Source organism: Sorex araneus, chromosome 1 (genome assembly GCF_027595985.1).
Source record: "Sorex araneus isolate mSorAra2 chromosome 1, mSorAra2.pri, whole genome shotgun sequence".
Classification (NCBI taxonomy): Eukaryota; Metazoa; Chordata; class Mammalia; order Eulipotyphla; family Soricidae; genus Sorex; species Sorex araneus.
This window is the reverse complement of record NC_073302.1, coordinates 12073811-12098003: the sequence shown is the minus strand read 5'-3', so window position 1 is coordinate 12098003 and position 24193 is coordinate 12073811. Positions and strand designations below refer to the sequence as shown.

At 51.9% G+C, this 24193-nt stretch overlaps 2 protein-coding genes across 4 annotated transcripts in view; one reads left to right on the top strand and one right to left on the bottom strand.

Moving 5' to 3' along the window:
• The window catches only part of GSN (gelsolin), a 63402-nt gene extending 60662 nt beyond the window's left edge, over positions 1–2740 (top strand). For all 3 annotated transcript variants that reach the window (XM_055146494.1, XM_055146484.1, XM_055146491.1), the window contains 2 exons: positions 1696–1756; positions 2271–2740. In XM_055146494.1, the coding sequence (XP_055002469.1) occupies positions 1696–1756; positions 2271–2440 (231 nt within the window). In that variant the 3' untranslated portion in view covers positions 2441–2740. The remainder of the gene's footprint in view (positions 1–1695; positions 1757–2270) is intronic.
• A 10447-nt stretch (positions 2741–13187) lies between these two features.
• Positions 13188–24193, bottom strand: part of STOM (stomatin) — a 39424-nt gene continuing 28418 nt past the window's right edge. Inside the window, exons 5-7 of the mRNA XM_004621869.2 lie at positions 21118–21321; positions 20308–20442; positions 13188–14293 (exon numbers count right to left, since the gene is read on the bottom strand). Coding sequence (XP_004621926.2) covers positions 14099–14293; positions 20308–20442; positions 21118–21321 — 534 coding nt within the window. The 3' untranslated portion in view covers positions 13188–14098. The remainder of the gene's footprint in view (positions 14294–20307; positions 20443–21117; positions 21322–24193) is intronic.

The following is a 24193-nucleotide window of genomic DNA, read 5'->3' as shown; positions in this document are numbered from 1 at the left end:
TTATTATTACTGAGTCACTGTGAACTAGACCTTTACAATAATTAGGTTCCAGTCATACAGAGTTCCAACACCCACCCCTCCACCAGTGTGTGTTTGTACGTTTCCCAGCACCAGTGTCCCCAGTTTCCCCCCATCATCCCCTCATCCCCCAGCCTGTCTCTAGGGCAGGTGCTTTTCTTCTCTCTCTTGCCACTCATTTGTGGATGAAGTAAGAAAAGGGACCAGTCATGGCTTTCTAGAGAAGCAGCTCAGCACCTGGTGGGCTCTGCCTAAGTAAAGCGGGTGGGGAGGGAGAGACGAGCAGGGGTGGGGGAGACATGCAGGGGTGGGGAGTCATGCAGCAGTGAGGAGAGATGTGCAGGGGTGAGGAGAGACATGCAGGATGAGGGAGATGTTCAGGGATGAAGGCAAGCAGGGGTGAGGAGGGGTGTGCAGGGGTGAGAAGAAATATGCAGGGATGAGAAGAGATGTGCAGGGGTGAGGAGGGTTGTGCAGGGGTGAGGAGAAATATGCAGGGGTGAGGAGAGATGTGCAGGGGTGGGGAGAGATGTGTAGGGGTGGGGAGAGATGTGTAGGGGTGAGGAGAGGTGTGTAGGGGTGAGGGGAGATGTACAGGGGTGAGGAGAGATGTGCAGGGCTGAAGAAAGATGTGCACTGTGGGGAAGGATGTAGGGGAGAGGAGACACACGAAGGATGGGGAGATGTTCAGGGGTAGGGGAGACAGGTAAGGGTGAGCAGAGATACACAGGGGTGAGGAGAAATGTGCAGGGGTGTGGGGGAGAAGTGTAGGGTGATGGTGCTGGGGTCAAGTGGAATTGCCAAGTTCATTCCAGTTGTGCTCAGGACCACACTTCCAGGGGCCCCAATCTTTCTAGAGAAGTTGGGAATCTCAATATTAGCATCATTTAGATTTGTCTCAGTCTCAGCTGCCTCTGACGGAGGGCCAGAGGGTCGCAGCTCTAGCAGAATGTGGGGGTCATGAAAAATTCAACAGTGGTAAAGGGTTTCTGAGCACACAGTGACCAAAGGGAATTCAAACCCAAATGCTAACGAACCTAAGGTGTTTGGGTAGCACTTACCCAGGAAGCATTTCTCTCTGTCTTTTTTTTTTTTTTTTGGAACCACACCAGAAATTGCTCAGGGCTTACTCCTGGCTCCGCACTCAGAAATTCCAGGAATTCCTCCTGGTGGTGCTCAAGGGATCTTCTGGGATGCCAGGGATTGAACTGGGTTGGTCATGGGCGAGGCCAACGCCCTCCCTGCTGTACCATCTCTCTGGTCTGGGCTGTTGTCATTTCTCTGGGGCAGTTCCCAGACCTTGGAGTGTCAGGAACGGAACCCAGCACGCCCGGGTGCAATGCCTGGGCTCAGGTCTTTCAGCCATTCTTTCGTATAGTTGTTTCAGTGGTGCTGGGGGTCAAACTTGGGGCCTAGTGCCCTAGCTCTGAGCTGCACTCCCCGCCCCAAGCCTCCGTCTCTCTGCCCCGAGGGCGAGCCCTTCCCCTCCTGCCTGGCGCAGAGACCGTGTGGCCACCCACTGACCTGCCCTGACCCACCACTGCCCCATGACACTCTGTGACTTGTAAGCCGTCGGTTAATCTGTGGCACCATCCCACAACGTCCCCTTCCCTCGCGCCGTGACATGAGTTTGGCCAGTACCCCTCATGCGTTTCTCCTTTCCCTTCTTCCCACCAGATCTTCGTCTGGGTCGGAAAGGATTCCCAGGAAGAGGAGAAGACAGAGGCTCGGGCTTCCGGTGAGGACCCACCGTGTATCTGTTTAGCAGTGGGGCACGCAGGGGTGGGGCAAGGCTGCCCGTGGCATTCTTGACATTGGGTGGAGACTTCCTTATCCCCCGGTGAGCCCTGCCCAGGGGGGGTTGAAGACTAGATCTTTCTGGAAGCTTCCGGCATGCCAGGGAAAGGTGGGGCAAGTTCCCGGGTGCATCTCCGTGTTGGCAGAGAAGCAAGAAGTGGGTCCCCGGGAGGCTGTTGAGGGGGGATCCGGGAGCTCGAGACCTCACAACTGGATCCTGAGCTCCTTTCACTGGGGGAGAGAGAGACAGGAAAAGAGAATGAACAGAAGTTGGTCCAGCAAGAGGCTTCACAGCCCCTGTCCTTCACGAGGAATGTGGAGCGGCGTTCAGGCATGGAAACATTTAGCTCAGGAGTGAGGCTGCAGGCACACCGGGACCCCTCCCCCCACACACACACACACAGGTCTAGGCCTGCCCCGCCCTTACCCTCTAAGCCGCTCAACTCTCTCTGCAGCTGAGCGCTACATCGAGACGGACCCCGCCAACCGGGACAGGCGGACGCCCATCCACGTGGTGAAGCAAGGCTCCGAGCCTCCCTCCTTCGTGGGCTGGTTCCTGGGCTGGGATGATGACTACTGGGCCGTGGACCCTCTGGAGCGGGCCATGGCGGAGCTGAATGCCTGAGCGAGGACAGTACCTCCCTGGACCCCCCGACAGTGCCTTTCCCGGCTGCTGGGCCTCCCTGAGACCGGACAGCCTGGGGCCCACTCCACCGCGCACGCATGTATGTGTGTGTGTGTGTGTGTGTGTGTGTGTGTGTGTGTGTGTGTATGTGTGTGTGTGTGTGTGGCTTTAGGGCTTTTTTGTTTGTTTTTTAATCCCAGCCAAAAGTGACCCTGTAGATGCTCGGGGTCCTTGCAAAAACGGGTGCCAGGATCTGTGCTTTCGGACGTTGAATTAAATAAAAAGCATTTTTGAAGTGTATTAGCCTGCTGTGAGGGCATCTGTTCACCTTGTGTTATTTGTGTTCCCCCACATGGGGCTGGGGAGAAGGGAAGGGGCTGGGGAAGGCTGCAGAAGGTGTGGGATGCGGGAGATGAGCGTGGCCGGGGCGGGGTATGACGAAGCTTTGGGGAACCTGGAGTGGAAGTAAAAGAAGGAAAGACAGGACTCGCTAACTATAGTTCTATTATCACTATCACTATCATCCCATTGTTTATTGATTTGCTTGAGCGGGCGCCATTAACCATCTCCATTCGTCCTAGCCCTGAGATTTTAGCAGCCTCTCTTTACTCGTCCTTCCCAACGGTGCCACATTAGAGGCTCTTTCAGGGTCAGGAGAATGAGACCCATCATTGTTACTGGTTTTGGCATATGAATACACCACAGGGAGCTTGCCAGGCTCTCCCGTGTGGGCAGGAAGCTCTCCGTAGCTTGCCAGGTTCTCCAAGAGGGAGAACAGGCTATGAGATGTCAGGCACAGGGGCAAGAGAATGCATAGCTCTCTTCCGGGAGCTTGGTTTTAGTCTCTGAATGTTGGCCATTGGTGGGATTACACAGCGCCAGGAGCAGTTTCTGGGTGTGACTGCTTAGCTACTGGAAAATGGGGGATCTGGGTGGAAGAGGCCCAGTCCTGATCTGAGCAGGCTTGGCAATCTCAGCCCTGGCTCCTGCACACCTGGGTTCCTCTGCAGGTTTCTTCATGTGTGAGGCTCGCCCAAGCATGTGGAGAGTGGCCTTGAGCATGGCTGTGGCTGGGTTCCGGAAGTCTTCAGCTGCTGGGGCTCTGCTCAGGGCAGGGAGGGAGACACAACCCACCCCCTCTGAGGGGCCCCGGGGAAGACAGCCAGGCATGAGGGCAAGAGACTCTGCCATAGTCAATAATAGAATAATAGTTCTAGGGACTGGAGCGATAGCACAGCAGGTAGGGTGTTTGCCTTGTATGCGACCAACCCAGGTTCAAATCCCAGCATCCCATATAGTCCTCTGAGCACCGCCAGGAGTAATTCCTGAGTGCAGAGCCAAGAGTAACCTCTGTGCATCGCTGGGTATGACCCAAAAAGCAAAAAAAAAAAAAAAAGTTCTATTATTATTATTTATTAATTTATTACTGAGAGGTTGGGCTGGAGTGATAGCACAGCAGGTAAGGCATTTGCCTTGCATGTGGCAGACCCAGGTTTAATTTTTCCACCCCTCTCGGAGAGCCCGGCAAGCTACTGAGAGTATCTCTCCCACAGGGCAGAGCCTGGCAAGCTACCTGTGGCATATTTGATATGCCAAGAACTGTAACAAGTCTCACAATGGAGACGTTACTGGTGCCTGCTCGAGCAAATCGATGAGGACCGGGATGACAGTGACAGTGATTACTGAGAAGTTATTATTTGGGGTTTTTTGGGGGCGGGAGGTGGACCACACCTGAGTGCTCAGGGGTTAGTGCTGGCTCAGTGCTCGGGATCGAACCTGAGTCAGCCATGTGCAAGGCCAGCGCTGTCCCGGGCCCCCAGTCCCAGTCTTGTGATGTCTTTCAGCAGGGCTCAGCCTGCCCAGCACCGGCCACGCTGACCGCTTGTAAGAGTTCACTTGGGCGCTGCAGACACAGCGGCTGGTCCCACCAGCCCCACTCCACCCGCACACCCTCCCCCTCTCTCCAGCACTAGCCCCGTTCAGCTCCCTGTGCCGCTCCCCTGCCCCGCGCAGCCCTGTCATGTCAGTTTCCGCGTTTCTGAACGTTCCTACTCTGGGCCCTGGGGAAAGTGGCATCTTGGGCACGTCCCAGCATCGTAGTTCACCGGGGGTCTCTCTGTTCGTTCCTCCACGGAGGCACCGTTAGAACAAAGGCGCACAGACACGCGTCTTCAAGCTGCGGGCAGGTCAGCTGATGAAGGAGTAGGGGCGCTCCTTGGCTGGGTGGGCCGGCCGTCTCCCCGTGACCCCACATGGGAAGCTGGGGGGTCCTGCATTCCCTCCTGCTTCACTCCTGGGCTCCCACGTGGCCCCTCCGTGGCTGCTCTGGTTCCCACGGGCCATTCTGCTCCCCCCAAGCTGTTTACGAAAATGCCGGAGACAGCAGCACCCAAGAGACCCAAACATTGCTGCTGCTGGGGTGTGGGAGAGGGGCTTTCCCAGGGCCCCACCACATCCCGTGGGTGCTGCCATCCAGCCTGTGGCGGGGGCGGGGATGGAAGGGCACGACACAAAATCTCCCCCATACGTTTCCGTCTGTGCCTCTGAGCAGTTCTCCAGGGAGGTTCCAACCCACCCAGGTTGCTGTGGAGACACAGACCCCCTCCCCCCCCACCTCCCTGGCCCTCGGTCCTTCTGGCCTCTATTTACTGACTTTGCTGGGGGGTTCCCTCTCCCCTCCCCACTCCCAGGTCCCCACAGGAGGGCGACCTCGCCCCTGCAGTGATGAGGAAGACGGGAAGAAGGGGTGTTTACCCTGCGTTTCCAGAGCAGGCTCATGCTGCAAATTGCCCAGGGAGCTTTTTAAAAGCGTCCGTTCCCCTGGGCCCCCCCTCCAGGGAGGGTGCTTCATCGCAGAAGTGACGAGGGCTGTGCGGGAGGAATTTTCCAGATGAGACACAGGTGGGGGGGGGGGGGTAAGTCATCTGTGGCAGAGCTAGGACAGGCTGCTGGAAGGGACAGGCTGTGCCTAGTGGCAGATGGCAGAACCTGGCTGGGTGGGGGGGGGTGGGGGGACAAAGATGGTGGTGGTGGGGTGCCAGGCCTGTATATACAGCTCAGGGGTGCAGAGTCCCAGCATGAGGGGCGCGAATGCCAGGCTAATGTCACCGGGTAGAGTCTGGCCTTGTGAGTCCTGCCTTGCCTTACCCTGAACGGTTGCTTTGCAGGGCCAGAGGGGAACAACTGGAAAGAGACAAAACAGCTAAAGCTTCTGGAAAGTTCGCTGCAGGCAGAAGAGGCCTGTGAGGAACGTGGCCCTCTTCCTGGGAGTCTCTGCAGAAGCTTCTGGAAAGTTTGCTGCAGGCAGAAGAGGCCTGTGAGGAACGTGGCCCTCTTCCTGGGAGTCTGTGCAGGGGGACCTGCGCCATCTTCACTCCCAGTGCCTGGCCGTGGAGGCGCCTGCTGGCAACTTCAGCTTCCTGGCATGAGAGAGAGAGCAGACTGTGGGGAAAGGCCCCAATCGTGCTCCCACCCAGTGTTTTCTCTCTGCAGCCACGGAGAGGCCACGGATTTCACCGTCTGCAGCACGGGTGTCTGGCACGGAGCACGTGCTTTACATGGAGACCCGGCTTTGATCCCTGGTACTGCCACATTTGCCCAAACGCCACTAGGTGCGACCCCAGAGGACAGCAGTGGGAGGACTCTTTGTCCCCACAAAACGAAAGCCCCAGTGGAGTGGACTAATTCATGAGACCTTCAGGAACTTCTCACTACGCAGCGACAGATTCTTAGAATCTGTGACTTTCGGTGAAGTGCTGCAAGTGGAAGCAGGTCAGCAGTGAAGGAAATGCTGCTAGTGCAGGGTCTGACCATAAGAGCTGAAACCCGGGCTTCGGAGTCAGCCAGAGACTCGAACTCCAGCTCTGCCGTTGTCACCAGCTCGATCTTTGTTTTGTTTGGGCACCTGGCGCTGTTCTGGTCCCAGTGCTTGGGGCTCACTCCCAGTGGTGCTCTGGGGACCGTGCAGTGATGGGGAGCAGACGGGGCCTGTGCTCCAGCCCTTTCCCCTTAGTTTCTGTCTTTCTAGCTTTCTTTGTTGCAAGGTGAAGAAAGGAATTTCCTTTTTTGGTGTAAGCAAAGAACCATGCCTATGTATCTGTGGAGATGAAAACACAGCTGTAAGGTGGATCAGATGAGATGTGTTTGGCTGCAAGCCACGAAAGACTGTCTCAAACCAAAGTCACAAGCACAGTTATGTTCTCTTAAATGACAGTACTGAGTGTGCGCATGTGTGTAAGTATGTGTGTATGTGGTGTGTGTGTATGTGGTGTGTGTGCATGTGTGTGTGGTGCATGCACGTGTATGTGGTGTGTGTGCATGTGTGTGCTATTGTGTGAATGTGGTATGTGTATGCATGTGTGTGCATGTGTGTGCATGTGTGTGTGTGTGCATAGGTGCACGCATGTGTGTGGGTTCAAAAAATGAATATGAAGTTGTAGTGCTCTCTTGCCACCTGCTTTTGGTGGTCTTGGGCTGTTTCTCCAACCCGGGACGGCTGATGGCAATGGGCACATGAAGGAGGAAACGAGGGCCAGGCTGGTTGGTGATCAGTCGCAGTTAATTCCAATCTCATCTCCCTCTGCCTCCTTCCAGTCTCACCCACTCTCTTATTCCTCCTCTCTCCCCCTCAAACCTCCTCCTCCTCCTATTCTCCTCAACCCTCCTCCCCCTGCCCACTCTTACAGCCTTAGTTATATCCCAAATCATGAGGGGCTGGGGTAGCAATTACACATAGGTGTGGGCATACAATCAATAGATGTTTAGTCCTTCCCTCAGGGGAAGCTTCTTCCAGGACAGATTCTCATCCAAGACGACCCGCCTAAGGGCTAAATACCACCTAGGGGTGCGTTTCTCCTTTCCTTAGTCCAACAACCATTTAAACATTCATCTTAATTTTACCTCTTAATAATATTAGTAATTTTGTATGGACACCGTAAGAGATATATTAAGCTTGTAGGGTGGCTCTCCTGGGGACATCTCGCTATTGATCTCAGACTACAGTCCTCAGGCCAGATTAGTTTTTCCTTACCCTAGCAGGGTCCTAATCCAGTTATTACTCTTTGGATCATGACAGAATTTGTCCATGATCATGCTCTTAATTTATAGTTAAGTATTATGGCGCTTGACCTGGCCCGTTTTGATGCCTGAGTAGCTCACAGCTTGCCCTGGGTCCATTCAGTCCCTCGTCGGGATACTGCTTTTGGGGTGCTAGGAAGTAAGGGCAACTGAGGCTTCAGTTGAGAAAACAGATGCCCAGGAGTGATTATTATTCAGAGTCAGTTAACTCCCAAGTTACAAAAGCATAGCATTAACTGTCTTCCTGTGTCTATACAAAAAGGACATTGCTCTAAAGTAACTATGCAAAGGACATAAGGAGAAGAGAAGAACAATACTTCACTTACAATATAAATCCAGAGTCCTTCGAAGGATCTGATCTTACAAGTCAACAGAGTCTGATTTTGGGATAAAGGTGACTGACGGGTTGGGGAAGCAGAGCACAGAGAAGAGGTTACAGATAAACACAGGAATGGGAGTGCCTCAAGAGCACAGTGAATGGTGTAACCCAATAAATTTAAGCTCCCTGCGGCCAGAGAGAAATGACAATGCTATCCTACACGTGTGTGCATGTGTGCATGTGTGTATATGTGTGTTCATGTGCACGTGTGCATGTGCATGTATGTGTACATGTGTATGCACATGTGCATTATATGTGCATGTGTGTATGTGCATGTGTACATGTGTGCACATGTGTGCATACATGTGTGCGTGTACACATGTGTGCATGTGTGCATACATGTGTGTGCATGCGCACATGTGGTATTTCACAGTGATTAGATCCAGCTTGTCTTCCTGTATTCTTGTTGCTTTCCTTGGCTCTGCTAGTCCCAATCTGGCGGTATGTAAAGGCCTCTGATTCCCACACCCATGCATGCCAAAGCCAGAGGAAGGGGAAAGCTTGTATCTTGACAGCTTCCTTCTCGGGAAAGGGAGGAAGCTGCTCCCAAGCCCAGCTCATCTTGGGTCACATGACCATCCTTGATCGCTCCTCAGGCAAGGAAACAGAATTATCCATGGGCCAATGAGGCTCATCCCAGGAGCCAGGGCAGAACTCTTCTTCCTCTGTGCTGAGAGTTCTCAGGGGAGGAAGGGACTGGAACTAACACCTGGTTCCTAAAAGAAGAGGAAGGGGAAATGGATTTTTGGTAAAACATCATTTGCGGGGTGAGTGGTTGGATGGGGTTGGGCCACACCGGTAGTGCTCAGGACTTTCTCCTGGCTCTGTGCTCGGGGATCACTCCTGGTGGGCTCAGGGAGACCATATGTGTTGCCAGGGGTTGAACTAGGTTCCGCAGAGTACAAGGCAAGCAGCTTACCCGCTGTACTATTACTTTGCCCTCTAGTCATTTCTTTGGAGAAGTTCATGGAATCAGATGCTGAAAATAATAACAGCATCAAACAACGTTTCGAGGACTCGATGTCCTGCCTGTTCTCCCCCCCGAGTTCTGAAGATTACCAGCTTGCATTATGGTTCCAGTTCACGGTGCTTTCTAAAGCCTCGGGTTCATCAATGGTTCCGACTTCCTTTCTCAGCAAACTCTTAGCGCTGAGACGTTGCGTGGGGAAAGGCTACATCCACGAACACGTGTGGCTCCTCTGGGCAAATGCCAGCCTGACATGAGCCCAGATATGCCATTAAGCATCAGAAGCAACTCTCAAGATGAAGCCATCACTAATGAGTCTGCTAAGACGGACCCCAGTGACCTCAGGCTGCTCCCCACCAAGTGGAGCCTGCTGCAACCGGAAGGAACTACGATTAGAAACAAAGTAGCCTAAAATGCCTGACAGGTGCAAGGCGCTCAAGGATCACAATGCTTCACTTTCTCTTTAGTGTGCCTTCTGATTCCTATAAGCTTAAAAAATAAACACGGTTCAGCGTGGAAGTTACAAAAGCTTAGAGAGGCGCTTCTCAAGGGGTTCTTAAATCCTTGGACGGGGCATACCCCTGAAAATCATCTGCAAACTTGTGCTCTGTAACGCCAACATTCTCAACGGCCTGCAAGCCAGACAGGGAGCCTCCAGCCTTCTTATTTCTGCAGGTGAGGAAATGAGGCTCTGAGAGGGAACTGACCTAAGGCTGCAGGATAAGTTCTGTGGTGAAGAGGGAAAGGTGCCCAAGGTCAGAGGTTTCATAAATACCGGATCCAAATTCCATCTTGTTTTATGGGGCTATCACTCCTGACAGTGCTCAGGGCTTACACATGGCTCTGTGCTCAGGTATCTCTTTAATTGGTGCTTGGGGGGACCCTATGCAATGCTGGGGATTGAACTGGAGTCTGCTGTGTGCAAGGTCAGCCCCTTACCCCTGTACTATCTCTTTGGCCTAAATTCTATCTTTAAAGCGGTGATAGATAACACGCTTAGAAACAATGGGGGGGGGGGGGGGAAACGGACTCACTATAAAACCTGACTTAACGCTCTTATTGTTGCTTAGGAATGAAATACTGCTTTTCCAACACAGTTTCATAAAGTCAATGTTACGAATGTGAATTTAAGAATTTCTTTTGGCAAAAAAAAAAGATACTTGAAATCTTTTGCTTACTGAGTAGTGTTTTGGATCACACCCAGCAGTGCTCAGGGCTCACTTCCAGCCGTGCTTCAGGAACTAGGCGATGCCAGGGGGTTGACCCCCGGCCTCCCACGTGCCTAGGCTCTGCCCATTGGGTACTCTTCTCTGAGTCCACTTTAAATCTTTCAGCAGTGGAGTTCTCTTTCAGAGAACGGAGGGCTGTGCCAGGAGAGAGATCTGGGATTAAATACCCACTCCGGCAACAGAGTGACAACTCAGCTGTTTGCACAAGGGCGGCCTGCGTTTGATCCCCTGCACTATACGGACTCCTGAGCACTGCTAAAACATCTGAGAGCCCAGATGAATCAAGAGTTCAGTCTGAGCAATGCCAGACATTTTATTTTTTGGGGGGGGAAACACTTCTGCCCCTACTTCTGCTTTCTTTCCTTCTTTTTTCTGGTTTTGGGCCACACTCAGCTACGCATAGGGCTCACTCCTGGCGGGAACCTCATGGGGTGGGTGCTGGGGATTAAACCCTAATTGGCCGCAGGCAAGGCAAGTGTTCTCTCTGCTCTACTCTCCCTCCAGCCCCTGCTGATTCTTAGCAGTCAGGTAATGGCTAGGTTTTAGCCTTAAAAGTGGGGGTGATTGTAACCCAAACACGAAAGCTTATAACTATCTCACGGTCATTGAATAATTTTTTTTCTTTTTGGGTCACACCTGGCTATGCACAGGGGTTACTCCTGGCTCTGCACTCAGGAATTACTCCTGGCAGTGCTCAGGGGACCATATGGGATGCTGGGGATCGAACCCAGGTCGGCCGCGTGCAAGGCAAACGCCCTACCCGCTGTGCTATCGCTCCAGCCCCCTCATTGAATGTTTTTAAAAAGAAGAAAATACATCAGAAAAAAAAAAGAAGTGGGGGTGATAAAGTATCCCATCAAACTGTTCTGAGGATGACATGACGATGTACAAGCATCGGACATGAAACCAGGTGCGTGGCGCCCCACGAACGCTAGCAGTCATTTCCAGACTATTCTTCAGAGAATGCACTTCGCAGGGACCGGGCACTGGTTCTCTGCCACTTCTCCTTGAAGTGCAGGCTGTGTCTGTAGTGAGCCGGGTAACCGCAAGCAGGGAGCCCCCGTGCCGGTGAGAGGAGGACAAAGGGGCATGAAACCAGCCAGGTAGTTCAGCGCGAGGTGCCCTAGCTCCCCAGGGAAGGTGGGTGGTCAAGAGAGATAGGGACAGGCAAGAAGGCAGAGGGACCCCCCTAGCCTCTCACAGCCAGGGCAGCCAGCCCACAGCTGGAGGATGTGAGGTGCCACGCCAGGAATAAAACCCACATCAAGGACATGCAGGCGGGAAGAGCATGCACCAGAAAGCAACGGGCAGAAGTGACGCTTTATTCTGATGGCTGGGGAGGGACCCAGCACAGCACCTGCACTCACTTCCTCCCTCCCGACACTTTCACTCCAAAGGATGGCACAGGCGTCTAAGGGCAATGCTCTAGGCTGCTCCTCCAAGCTGTGGCCCCCCCCAGGGCAGAAGAGCAACTTGTTTGGTATCTAGAGATGTGAAAGCCGACGCAGGGAAAGCATTCATTGTGTAAAAGCGAAACTGACACCATGACGGGCAGCAGAAGTGAGAAAAATCAGGTAGGCCTCGGGTTCAGTGCCTGGAACTGAAACAGATTCAGTTTCCCAGCAATAACACAATGCCTAACTGGCCAACCTCAACCCACCCGGCAAAGTTCCTGGGCTCAATTCATCAATTCTCACAATGCCCCAGAAGTTGCTGTTAACCCTAAAAGAACGAGAAGTCTATGTAATCATAAAATTGGTACTGATACTGGAAATTATTGTTTAATTGTTGCCTAACCACTTTTACCCTAGACACTTGCCGAACCACCTTTGTCTGGTAACTAAGTAATATTCTTTTTGAAACAATAAGCTATGTGCTGCTTGTGTAATCAAACCCTATATAAACTGCTTGCTGCCTGAAGTTGGGGTCGCTATCCAGAGACCACTCCGTGGGTGAGATAGTTGACCCCAGTATACTGGAATAAAACTCCTACCGCTTTTGCATGATCAAGTTAATGTCTCTGTCCGTCTCGCCGCTTGGGAACCCAGAATCCCGGGCTTAACAATTGCTCCGGGACTGAGAAGTGATTCTTCAACCAGGGTAATGGTGAGGTATTTCCTGGTCTTCTTGTGGTCAGGGGAAAAGCCACCTCACAAGAGAGATCAAATTGGGGGCTGGAGTGATAGCACAGCGGGTAGGGCGTTTGCCTTGCACGTGGCCGACCCGGGTTCAAATCCCAGCATCCCATATGGTCCCCTGAGCACCGCCGGGAGTGATTCCTGAGTGCAGAGCCAGGAGGAACCCCTGTGCATCACTGGGTGTGACCCAAAAAGAAAAAAAAAAAGAGATCAAATTATTCTCTCCAAATTCAAAAGTGCAATCTGGGGTTCTAAGTCCAAAGGTTCTGTAGGGCGTCTAAAAGCCTCATATATAAGATAAGCATGACCAAGCCCGGATGCTTGGCTTAGTGCTTTGTAGAATGCGGAGCAGCTTGGAGACGGGCTGCAGGGGAAGGGACACACGGAGAGGCTGGGCTCCACAGAGGGGTCTCATCGGGGTGACTCTGAGGTTGGTGCAGGGCAAGGAAGCTGCAAGAACTCAGAGCCTCAAAGACGTGGGCTACACGTAAGCAGTGAGCGGTTCAGACCACTAGAGAGAACTGTGTGACTGTGTGGCTGCTTGTGGTCCAAAAAAATCCTTCTTAATTCCACAGACTAAGCACCTGTGGTCACAGAGAGACTCACCCCATCATCTGAGCAAAGCAGGAAAAGAACACTGATGAGGCAAATAGCCTCATCTATATAGATATTTGACAGTGCCTTCCTAAGCATAGTGAATAATATGTGCCCAATATTTTGTGACTTTATTTCATGGTGCTGGGGGGGTGAAGGCGGGTGTGTGGGGGGGGCGCACATCTCATACATGCAAGGCAAGTACTCTACCCCAGCCCTGATTCTGTGAAGTTCTTAGACTCCTTAAGGAATAGGGCTGGTAACCAATGTATTTCACAGTCAACAACGGTAATAACATGTAGGCAGTAAAGTAGGCTTTTAAAAGACATTTTAAAAAAATTGGTCTTTAAGCTGTTCAAATGGGTCCAGATGCCATTGTTAACGGAACCGAGAGAAAACTTTATTTCAACAATAAAAGACTACTTGGATCGATGAAACCAGGCAGAAGGGAAACTCTGAAAAAGGCGCTTCCGTGATGAGCATTCAGTTGGTTTGAAAGGGCCACAGGGAAATCATTAACTTACAAAGAGGTTGGAAGAAGTTTTTCAAAGCCCCGCGCTATGAAAAGACTTGATGAAGTATGAAAGACTTTATAATGGTGGGTTTAAAAGCCTTCCCCTTGGGAGGGGACGTTTTTTCATGGATCTGGGCCATCTATCTCCTCAGGAGCTGAGATCGGGTTAGAAAATGCCTCCTTCTCAAAGGAAGATTATTCAGAAAAAAAAAAAAAACACAATTTGGAGTTTGAAAGTAAGCGGCTGGATTAGAAAATTATCCTTAATTAAGAGTTCCTGGAAGTAAGGCACCTGTGTGTCAGAAAGGCTGGTGGGAGCCTACGGCCACTGCAGCCTGGAACGGCCTTTCCTAACCAGCGGGAGGGACAGGCCAGGCGGAGAGGAAGCCTCTCGCTTTGCCTCTTGACTTTTGCTGACAGAGGGCACAGACTGCACGGAAGCCAGAGGAAGAGGGAATGTCACTTACTGAGAAATTATCTAGGAACAGGTTAAAATATTTTCAAGAGTAAGCGATTATCTTATATCGATCACCGATTCCTCTCTCGGTGCTCAAAAAACTGCTAAGTATCTTTGCCCTGTCGTTAGGACCACTATCCAGCCTAAGAAATCACGCTTGACATCCGAAAGCAGGAAGGGGGGGGTGGGGAGAAGAGTCGAGGTTCCCGCTCTACGCTCCCCCTAGGTGGGAGGCTGACTCTCGTCCCCCCCCCATCTCATCCCCGGGAGAGAAGAGCTCGTGGCGGCTGCGGCCCCCCGGGGCTCATTTTTTCGGTCCCATGATGCCCTGCAGCATGTCGATGGGCAGAGGGAAGACGATGGTGGAGTTCTTCTCGGCAGCGATGGTGGTGAGCGTCTGCAGGTACCGCAGCTGCAGGGCGGCCGGAGACTCGGTGATGACCATGGACGCTTCCTTCAGAGCCCTGGACGCGTTCATTTCTCCCTCGGCAGCAATGACCTGTGGAGGGTGGAGAGGAGAGCTCAAAGGGCTGCAAAGGTCGGGCGTTGACCAGAAAACGCCCGGTGGGGCTCCGAATACCTGTGGGTGCCAGGATTACCTCACGGGAACCAATTCCCAGGCACTCGCTTTCCCTGCGTTCTTTATTCCTCTCAGGCAGAGGCTCCCGGTCTTCCTGTGCCTACCGCTCCCTTTGCAGTGAAAACATTGCTCAGTGTCACCCCATGGAAATCCACCTTCTCGAGGTGGACAAGCAGAAGGCGCCCCTACATGCACTGAAGCCCTGACAGCAGCCCTGAGTCGCCTGGGCATGAGACAGAGTTGAGACGTCCTCTTCCTAGCATTTATTTTCCCATCATTTCTTCTCCCATTATTTCAGGAAAGCAAACAAAAGGGTGAGTCAAAAAACTGGGCTGAGAAAGTAAATTATTAGAGACGGATCCTCTACGGGGCCCAGGACTTTCTCATTCTTTGATTTCAAAGAAAGGAAAGGGGGCCATGTTGAATTAAAAGCTGATAGACCATTAAAAATATATGAGGGGCCTGGGCCGGAGCGGTAGCACAGCGGGTAGGGTGTTTGCCTTGCATGCGCCTGACCCGGGTTCGATTCCCAGCATCCCATATGGTCCCCCGAGCATCGCCAGGAATAATTCCTGAGTGCAGAGACAGGAGTAACCCCTGAGCATCGCTGGGTGTGACCCAAAAAGCAAAAACCAATGTGAGGGGCCAGGGGCCTGGAGCAATAGTATGGCAGGAATTCACTCGCTTTTCATGTGGCATCACCAAAAATCAAAACCTCCCCAAACCAAAAATATTTAAGCAGACAAAGTGCTACTACAGGGGTTATTCATTCCTCTTGCAAGAGGCTGACCTTGGTTTCACCCCCGAGTACCACAGAATACTGACACATGGAACCACAAAGTACCCTGAGCACCTCCAGGATTCTTTCCCTAGAAACACTTAGCTGCTGGGTCATGTCCTGAAACACTTAGAGCTTTCTTTGTTGTCAGAGGGAATGTGTCCCTCACCCATTCCCCACACCCCCTGGTCTTTGGGTCGCCCCTGTGGTGCTCAGGTGCTATTCCCAGTGCCGTGTTCAGGAATGATCCCTGGCAGTGCCGTTTGGTGCCAGGCATCAGACCAGGGTAGACCACAAGCAAGCAAAGGCCCTAACCACTGTACTCTCTCTCTGGCCCACCATAGGAAATATTTTAAATAAAGTTATACTTCTATGAAACATTGTTTCAGGGGTAATAAGATCATTCGTGACAAAATAGTACATGAAGAAAGGAATCGGGGTTATGATGAAAATGTAATTTCAAGGAGATAAAAGGGACACGACAAATCTCAGACTGTAAGAAAAGCTTGCTCGTGTTTTGAAAGACCTGATCTGTTTGTGCGAGAAGCTGGGGCTCGCACCCAGGGCCTCACACGGGGAGGCGCAGGCTGCCGCACTGAGCCCCGTCCCTGGCCCTTCATGAAATTCTGCTGCATATGCTTCAAGAAGTGATGTGAACAGTTTTGTCTTAATAGGTCGGTATTTCTTTCTCGATTTTGTTTCTGGGCCACACTCAGCAGAGCTCAGGGCTGACTCCTGGCTCTGTGCTCGGGGGGTCACTCTTAGTCATCCTTAGGGGACTAAACTGTTAATATTTAAAACTTATCAGGATTGCTCATCTGACTCTTGGCCACTGAACACACATGCATTGCCCAGCCCACACAATACTTTGTGAACTCACTCAATCATGTGACTGTATCCCAAGGCAAACGCAGACAAGCAACTCTGATGGACAACCCCCCTGAGAGCAGCAGATTCGTCGTCCCGGCCATGCCATCTGGGATGCCCAAGGAGACACTTTATTTTTTTTTAATCTAGCAATAGACCAACTGCAGAAATATTTCTTCTCTTTCCAACAAGCAAAACACAATCTCTTCCCTGGGAAGCAAACTCCACCAGGGAGGGCACATTGTGTCAACAGAGAAGCCTCCTGGAGTGAGTAAAGCTGCCTGAGGGGTGAACACAAGATCTCTCGCTTTGTCTAATTATTAGCCCAGCGTCCGCTTCGGGCAGCATCTTAGAAAGTGAAGTAAGATTTGCTCAGGCATACGGGACTGTTGCCAAATGCAGTTCTCCCGAGTCAATCCAAGCTTCCTGTCTACAGCCCGTCATTCTACAACTGGGCGTTCTCAGGCAGGTGGGACTTGTACTAATGTCTCCGTCTATGGCTCAGCTGGGTTGGTCTGAGGAGACAGCAGAAGATGTGGTTTTATCCACTCTGTTCTCTCAGTCAATAGATGACCAACCCCAAATATAGAAGCCTGCAGCCCAGACCCACTTTCCAAGAGTCATCCTGGAGGATGTCTATCGTGGCCTCTGCTTCTGGCCCACCTCTGCCTTTCCCTGGCGGCTAACCAACACGAGGAACAGTTCTCAGGAGCATCTGCGCCTCTAAGCACTTTCGCTGCCATGGATTTGTTGAAGAAGCTGTAAGACCTCCCTGTTTCCCAAGAAGACTTGAGTACATGGTTGGGATACACGGCTTACAGCTGTTGCCAGGTGACTGCATTTTACAGATCAACAGGCTTGTTGTGATTCTACATGGGAACCCAGCCCATAAAAACAGCCGCTGCCCAGGGGGTGGGGGCATCTCTCAGTGGGCTGGCGTGCACACCTGGCACACAGACGCCTGGAGCTCAGTCCCCAGAGTGACGTGCTACGCCAGGCACATCATGTGTAGCCCTGCCGGCCCCACCACACAGATGAGTTGAGTACCACCATGAATGGCACCAGGGGCCCTGGAGTACTGCCCTGGAGATCACTTCCTTCCTCCCCCCAAAAATGAAAAAGTAACGTCACTGCCTGGGTCTACTGCTTTCAGAACAACCTCACAGCCCCATATAAGTTAGGCACGTAATTTTGAATACTAACTGGCTTCCTTCCTAGCGAACGTGGTGTTGATGCGGTGTCTATCCCTGTTCTAAAGATGGGAAAATCTTTCCTAACTGGTGAGAATGCTGGTGAGAAGAGGCACAGTCCATTCTGGAAAGTTCTGGAAGAGATCTATGAGCAAACTGAAATTCTGGTTTGCTAGGGTTCCTAGGGTTATCAATACAGTGAATGATGTTGAGGAAATCACAGAGCCTTCTGGGCTTTCAGTTTTGCATCCCAACAGCGGCCTGGCAAGTACTTTCTCTTTTTTTTGTAATTTGGGCCGGTTCCGAGCAGCGGAGCGCTTGTTACCTGGGGTGCTGCGGCAGGGCTCGGAGGTCAGGCCTACGCTCAAGTGGAAACAGTTCAGGGTTAATTACTGGCATGGGACTAGTGGGTGGAAGGGCAGCCTCTGGGCCAGGTATTTGTCACCTGCAGACGAGTCTCCAAGGACACTTCTGGCTTTGACAGTTGGTGCAGTGCTTGCTGGATCAACACTCTTACTCCATATGGCTTGGAAATGGGGCTTTGGGCTAATGACGCTCACTTGGGAAGAGCAACTCCTAATTTTCTATATGTTAGAGTGGGGTATGTACCAAACCTCTGCCATACAGAATGATCTCTCTCAGACCTGGGACTTGAAGATACACAGCAAGGTAGAACAAAGGGCCAAAGGCAACACAACAGGGGAACTGATTCATGCAACGATGTTGGTGGGGAGTGGGCGCAACGGTGAGAGGGAGGAGTGTTGGGGTCCTTTGGGGAGGGAGGTGGGTACACTGGTGATGGGTACGATATTGGAAGTATCTACACTGGAAATCATTATTAACAGTATTGTAAACAATAGAATCTCAATTGATAATTTCTTTCTTTGTTTTTTTGTTTGTTTTTGGGTCATACCCAGCAATACACAGGGGTTACTCCTGGCTCATACACTCAGGAATTACTCCTGGTGGTGCTCGGGGGACCATATGGGATGCTGGGAATCGAACCCAGGTCGGCCGCGTGCAAGGCAAATGCCCTCCCCGCCGTGCTATTGCTCCAGCCCCACAATTGATAATTTCTTTAAATTAAAAACCTAAAATAAATAGAGCTGTGGTGGTAACACAGCAGCTAGGGCACTTATCTTGGCATGCGGCCCACCTGAGTTCAATCCCTAGCACCCCATATGGTCCCCTGAGCCCCGCCAGGAGTGGTCCCTGAACACAGAGCCAGGAGTGAACCCTGAGCACTGCCAGGTGTGGCCACAAAACAAAACAAAACAAAAAAATAATTGATTAATTAAAGTTGCTATCACAACATTTTCTCTTGTGATGGTTCTAAGGGCCAGTATGTGAGACTTCTAGAGTATCTTCACAAGCATCAATGGCCAAACTGGGGAAATCCATTCATTCTGGTCAGTAGACAATTCTGGAAAAGTTCACCCAAGGAGCCAGTGTTCTATTTGGTGCTGACTGAGGAATGATAGTGGCTAATCTATGGCTTCAAGAGAGCTCTATGAGGAGTTTTCTATTAGCCAACTATCACCAGCTACTACTATTTTGCAACTGCAAATCACTCTACCATTTGGGCTCTGAGCGATCTCACATGTCCGTGGCAAGGCCTCCTACAGAAAAAAATGTTCCTTTCCCTCCACCCCTCCAGAACAACGGGCAGGAGGCCCTGAGAGGTAGTTGACTTTGCCCTTTTCACCAATGCTAGCTCTCTGAGTCTCACTCTGTTGTGAATTTGGAACCAGCCTTGGTCTGTACCTGTCATGATCACTTGGGGGAAATGTCACCTTGGGGGCCGGACCAGGGCCCTTAGGTGCGATCTGCAGTGAATTGGGGCTCAGGGAATGGAATGACGAGCTCCCTGGAGTCACAACAGCTTTCTGGTCCCTGCTTCCAACTCCGATGAAGCTCCACTTTCTACCTCTGCATCTGGTGCAGCATCCCTGTATCGGAAGGTGCTCTCATCCCCCCAGATGCAACTCGAGGTTTGGTGAATGAGCACTTCCTGCATTTCCTCAGCCTCACCCCTAGGAACTCGGTACCCAGGCAAGGCGGAGACACGGCCGAGGGCAGTGGGGAAGACAGTGAGGAGCAAAGGCAGACGGGGAAGGGAAAGGGGACTGGAAGGAAGGAGGAGAGTGAGCAGGAGAGAAAGAGGAAGGAGAGAGGGAGAGAATGAAAGTGAAGGCAGCAGGAAGGAAGGAATGATGAAGGCAAAGGGATAAGCCTGAAGTTGAAGTCTTCATCGCTCTGAAGTTGAAGGCCCCCTCTAAGAAGAGGGTGGGGGGATAGAAGCACAGGCCCTGCTTTATTCTTTTTTTTTCTTTCTTTATCTGCTTTATTCTTTATTAAAAAAAAAGTCTGCAAGTCTGACAGGGAGAAAACCTGGACCTTGCCATCCCAGAAGACTGGAGTGACCACATTTATATGCTGTATACACAACGACCATGCACACTGGGTGTTGTAGAGTCCAGCTGGGTGCTGGCAGCACCCAAAGTGAGATCTAACTTTTGCACAGCAAACCGACAGCTTCAAAACTTAAAGCAAGGTGTCCTGGGGTTAGAGTGATGGCACAGTGGGGAGGGCGTTTGCCTTGCACGTGGTCCACCTAGGTTTGATTCCCAGCATCCTGTAGGGTTCCCTGAGCACTGCCAGGAGTAATTCATGAGTGCAGAGCCGGGAGTAACCCCTGAGCAAAGCCAGGTGTGACCCAAAAAAGAAAAGAAAGAAGAGAAGAGAAGAGAAGAGAAGAGAAGAGAAGAGAAGAGAAGAGAAGAGAAGAGAAGAGAAGAGAAGAGAAGAGAAGAGAAGAGAAGAGAAGAGAAGAGAAGAGAAGAGAAGAGAAGAGAAGAGAAGAGAAGAGAAGAGAAAAACCGTCAGTGCAGGAAAACCCAGTCCACTCGGATGACCAGACAGGGGACACAGGCTGAGCGCCAAGGGCAGCGCCTTTCGCTCTGACTAAGCCTGACTGTGAGTTCGCGTTGCCCACCGGTGTATTTTGTGTGCCTATAACAGGCAAACTCAGTAAAACTATAGCAAATTAACTACACCCCCGCCCCACCCAAGGAAAGAAAGAAAGAAAGGAGAGTGACCTTGGCACGGGCCTCGCGGGATGCCTCGGCCTCGGCAGCCATGGCTCTCTGCAGCTGCACCGGGAGCTTCACGTCCTTGATCTCCACGCGCTCCACCTTGATGCCCCAGTCGTCAGTGGCGTCATCCAGGGTGCTCTGGCGGGGAGACACAAGACAGGCTAGAGGGATCCCGGGCCGCGGGGCTCAGCGGGGTTTGCAGCAGAAAAGGCCCAGGGGAGTCACAGGAGGGTTCATTAGCCTGTGCAGGGGTGCAGCAGGAGGGGCTGGGGCTCCTTGCTGATCCCCGGTGTGACTGAAAGGCTAAATTTGTCAAGGTTTCCTGGAAGTGTCAGAGGAACTGTTTCCGAGTAGGCTCTATCTGCCTCGTACAGCCAAGGCAGCGTGGCTACGACCTAACCCCGAGAGCGTGGCTGTTTTTCCATAAAACTGAGGGGAAAGGAGGACCAGGACCCACAGGCGATGACAGTGTGTCACTTCTCTGCACTTGAAGTTCTTCTGTTCACAGCAACAGTGATAAAATCACAGCAATTCATGGTTGCCGTGGGTCATGGCCCGCCATACTCTTCCTACCTTCTGTTCTGCGCGATGAAGGACAGACACACAGACACAGACACACATGCACACACACATGCATGCATGCACACACACATACACGCAGGCATACACATGCATGCATGCACGCACACATGTATGCATGCACACACATGCACATACATATATGCACCCACACGTGCACACACATGCACACACACATGCATGCACAGACAGACAGGACTGATGGGGCGGCGGGGGGGACTCTGCTATCCTCACCTGCATGTTATGCGCAATCTCCTCCCTGTCCGAGAGGATCTGAGAAAGATTCTTGGTGCCCAGGACATTTCTCAGGGTGGTTTGTGCCAGGAGTCGGGTCGCAGAGTCGGCGTTGGTGATATTGGCCACGGCCAGGGTGGCATTCTGCACGCGGTAGTAGACCACGCCATCCACGCTGATGGTCACGGAATCCTTGGTGAGGATCTGCCACGGAAAGGAGGCAAGTTCGCATCAGTCGACTATTTCTCCCGTGTCCCTGTAAGGGATCTCACCCCGCAGAGCCTCTTCTCTCCAGCTGCTGCTCTTTGTTTGGGGGGAAGGGGATGGGCCCCCCAGAAGTTTCCAGCAGGCCCAGGGGCCCCATTGGTTATTCTCAGCCAACTGGCATGTTGGTTCAATATAAGGACCCAAGGACTCGATGCTCCTCGAACCCCAGGCCCCCTAAGCTATCCTGGCCATTCTGGGGGTCTCCCAGGCCACATCTGGCAGAGTGTGGGGGGCCTCTAGGGCTGCTCAAGACTATACTCAGAAATGTTTGGGGGGCCACGTGGTGCTGGGAATCAAACCCAGCACGAGCCCTAACTGCTCTGCTGTCACCTCCCCTTGGCTGGTTTTCTTTTCTTCTTTTTATTCAGTTTCAGGTAATGCTCAGGGCCCATTCCTGACTCTGCACTCAGGAATCACCCCTGGCAGGGCTCGGGGGTCCATGTGGGGTGCCGGAGACTGAATATGGGCCGGCACGTGCAGGGCAAGCGCCTTCTCTGCTGCACTATCTCTCCAGCCCCTGGTTTTCTCCAGTCAGTGCAATCGACAGAATGTTTGCGTTCCCCTCAAGTTCTCTGGAGAACACCCACTTCCCCCTGAGCTGGTATTTGGAGGTGGTGATACCTTGAAGGTGTGGCCCTTCTGGGCAGGATTCACCCCTGCAGAGAGTTCTCATGCAAAGTGCTTCTTTGGCCCTTCTACTTTGATTTTAAAAATTTGTGAGTCAGGAACAGGCCCTACCAGATGCCATCATCTACCAGTGCCTTGAGCCCTAACATTCCCATGAGTGAAAATGCAGATTTCTGTGTTTATAAGCCCCACAGTCTGTGGCATTTCACTGGAGTAACCTAAACCAGCAAGCACACCCGCTGAAACACCAAAAAGTGAGCTGCGTTTAAAATATCAACTAAGGGGCCGGAGAGATAGTACGGTGAGTGGGCAGGGCACTTGCCTTGCTGACCTGGGTTAAAACCAAGCATCCCATAGGGTCCCCTGAACACCAGGAAGTGATTCCTGAGTGCAGAGTCAGGAGTATGCCCCACACACCACCAGGTGTGGCCCTGAATCCAAAAGAAAAGAATAAAAGGAAAATAACATTCACAGTGCTACATCTATTTTAAATTCTACAAATATACAATTTAGCAAGAGTGAGGAGAGGACAATTAAGTAAGATTTAAAAGAAAATCTGAATAGGCCTACAAAAGTGTGTTTTATGCTAAACAAGGATTATTGAATTTATGTTAGAAAATATTATAGATAATGCTTAAGCATCACTGTATCACTGTCACTGTCATCAATTTGCTTGAGCGGGCACCAGTAACGTCTCCATTGTGAGACTTGTTACTGTTTTTGGCATAACGAATACATCACGGGTAGCTTACCAGGCTCTGCCTTGTGGGCGGGATACTCGGTAGCCTGCCGGGCTCTCTGAGAGGGGCGGAGGAATTGAACCCAGGTCAGCCACATGTAAGGCAAACGCCCTACCTGCTGTGCTTTGGCCCCCAAAAGCGAAAATGCTTAAGCATAAGCATTAATAAATAAAAAGATTATAATAAAATACTTTATTTAAAGAAAAGAAGTGTCTGCCATAGAGGCATGTTCGAGGGGTCAGAAGGGAAACTGGGGACACTGAAGGAGGAAAGTGGACACTGGTGAAAGGACTGGCGTTGGAATATTGAATATTTGAAACTCAATCATAAATAACTTTGTAACGTGATTCATGGTGGTTCAACAAAAAAAATCTAAAAATTCAAAAATGATAATTAAAAGATAAATAAAATACATCTGTTTGAGGTTGAGGGTGTGGCTCAGTGGCCAAGAATCTGCCTGGCCTGTTTGGAGGAAGCCGGGTTCAATACCAGGTACTGCAGAGACAGCAAAGACACTTACTCACTAACCCCCTGAATCCAGCCACTCATTCCACACACACTAAGATCTGACGGAAGTGGCCGGCTATGCCCTAGGTACCAGGGGAAAATCTGTCTCCTACGTTGGGGGAATCGGGGAAGGCTTCAAGCAACAGGGCAGGGGAGAGTAGTTGGCAGAAGCAGCAGTAATCCCTGCCCATTCCTTAAAGGAAGGGACGGAAACCAAGAGGGAAGGAAAGAATACTGAAGGCAATGCAAACAGGGTGTGCAAAGGCCAGGGGGTACCTATATTTGATGGATGAGCTCTACACAGAACAGTACTGCGAGGGCAAAGAGCGAGAAGGGGGTGTGTTTCTGGAGGGTGAGACCTGCAGACAAACACACTTACAGCTCATGAGAGCACTTCCATGCACGAGAGCGTCAGGGCCGCTGCCCGCCCGGCAAAGCCCCAGGCTTCAAGTGTCTCGTGTCTGCTCCTTGGTCTCCCTCCCCCACGCTCTCCTGGATCCCCTGCCGGGCCCCACCGGCACCCCCTGCTCCGTGGCCCCGGGTCTTTCTGCAGCTGAGCCCTCTGCTTGGATGTCCTCTCTCCCCGTCGCCCTCCCAACTTCCGCCTGGCACGGTCCCCGTCACCCTCCAAGCCCCAGCTCAAGTGTCCTGCATTCTGGGAAGTGTCCCTGACTCACTCCAGCCTGTGGAAACACGCGTCCCCTTGGCGCCTGCCCTGGTGTCCCAACTTACTTCCTCATTCCTGTGGAGGTCGGTTATGAATTTTTCCTTCTGGGCTGGAGAGCTGCCCTGCAAGCAGAGCTCAGGGGGCTCCAGGGGCCTGGGGGGACGTGGCCAAGGGGGCTGGGTAGCTCAAGGTGGCACTATGGCATTACTCGGGCCAAGTGATGTCTGCCCCCGCCCCTGGGGGCCTAATCCAGAGCCACAGCTGGTCG